Source organism: Penaeus monodon, chromosome 21, assembly GCF_015228065.2.
Source record: "Penaeus monodon isolate SGIC_2016 chromosome 21, NSTDA_Pmon_1, whole genome shotgun sequence".
Taxonomy (NCBI): Eukaryota; Metazoa; Arthropoda; class Malacostraca; order Decapoda; family Penaeidae; genus Penaeus; species Penaeus monodon.
Window position 1 is genome coordinate 8,132,553 of NC_051406.1, and position 470 is coordinate 8,133,022.

General features: G+C 37.4%; 1 protein-coding gene across 1 annotated transcript in view; it reads left to right on the forward strand.

Moving 5' to 3' along the window:
* LOC119586554 (DDB1- and CUL4-associated factor 8-like) overlaps positions 1-419 on the forward strand; it is a 2,217-nt gene extending 1,798 nt beyond the window's left edge. The window contains 3 exon segments of the mRNA XM_037935312.1: positions 56-186; positions 334-382; positions 385-419. Of these exon segments, the coding sequence (XP_037791240.1) occupies positions 56-186; positions 334-382; positions 385-419 (215 nt within the window).
* The last annotated feature ends 51 nt before the right edge of the window (positions 420-470 follow it).

A 470-nucleotide genomic window follows, 5' to 3' on the forward strand; every position in this document is an offset into this window, starting at 1 on the left:
AGACTGAAAGTAATATAGATGTTCTTCATTTTATATACTCTTTCTGTCCCAACAGTTAAGGGTGTGAATTTCTTTGGTCCTGGAAGCCAGTACATTGTATCAGGGTCTGACTGTGGAAACATATTCTTCTGGCACCGTGAGACTGAGGCCATTGTCCAGTGCATGCCAGGAGATGAGAATGGAGTGGTAGGTCCTATATGTAATCAATTTACTGATGAGAAATTAAAAAAATATTTGCCTGCAATTTATATTGTATTAATTTTCTTTCATTAGATAAATTAGTTGAAGATATATACTGTGCATAATTTTTGTGTTTTATTTGCAATTACAAAGGTTAATGTGTTGGAGCCACATCCTCACATACCAGTGCTGGCTACAAGTGGCCTGACGATGATGTTAAAATTTGGGTACACGTGTGAGGAGGATCCAGACCTACCAACCGATCAGGTAGGCTACAATTTATATTTGCA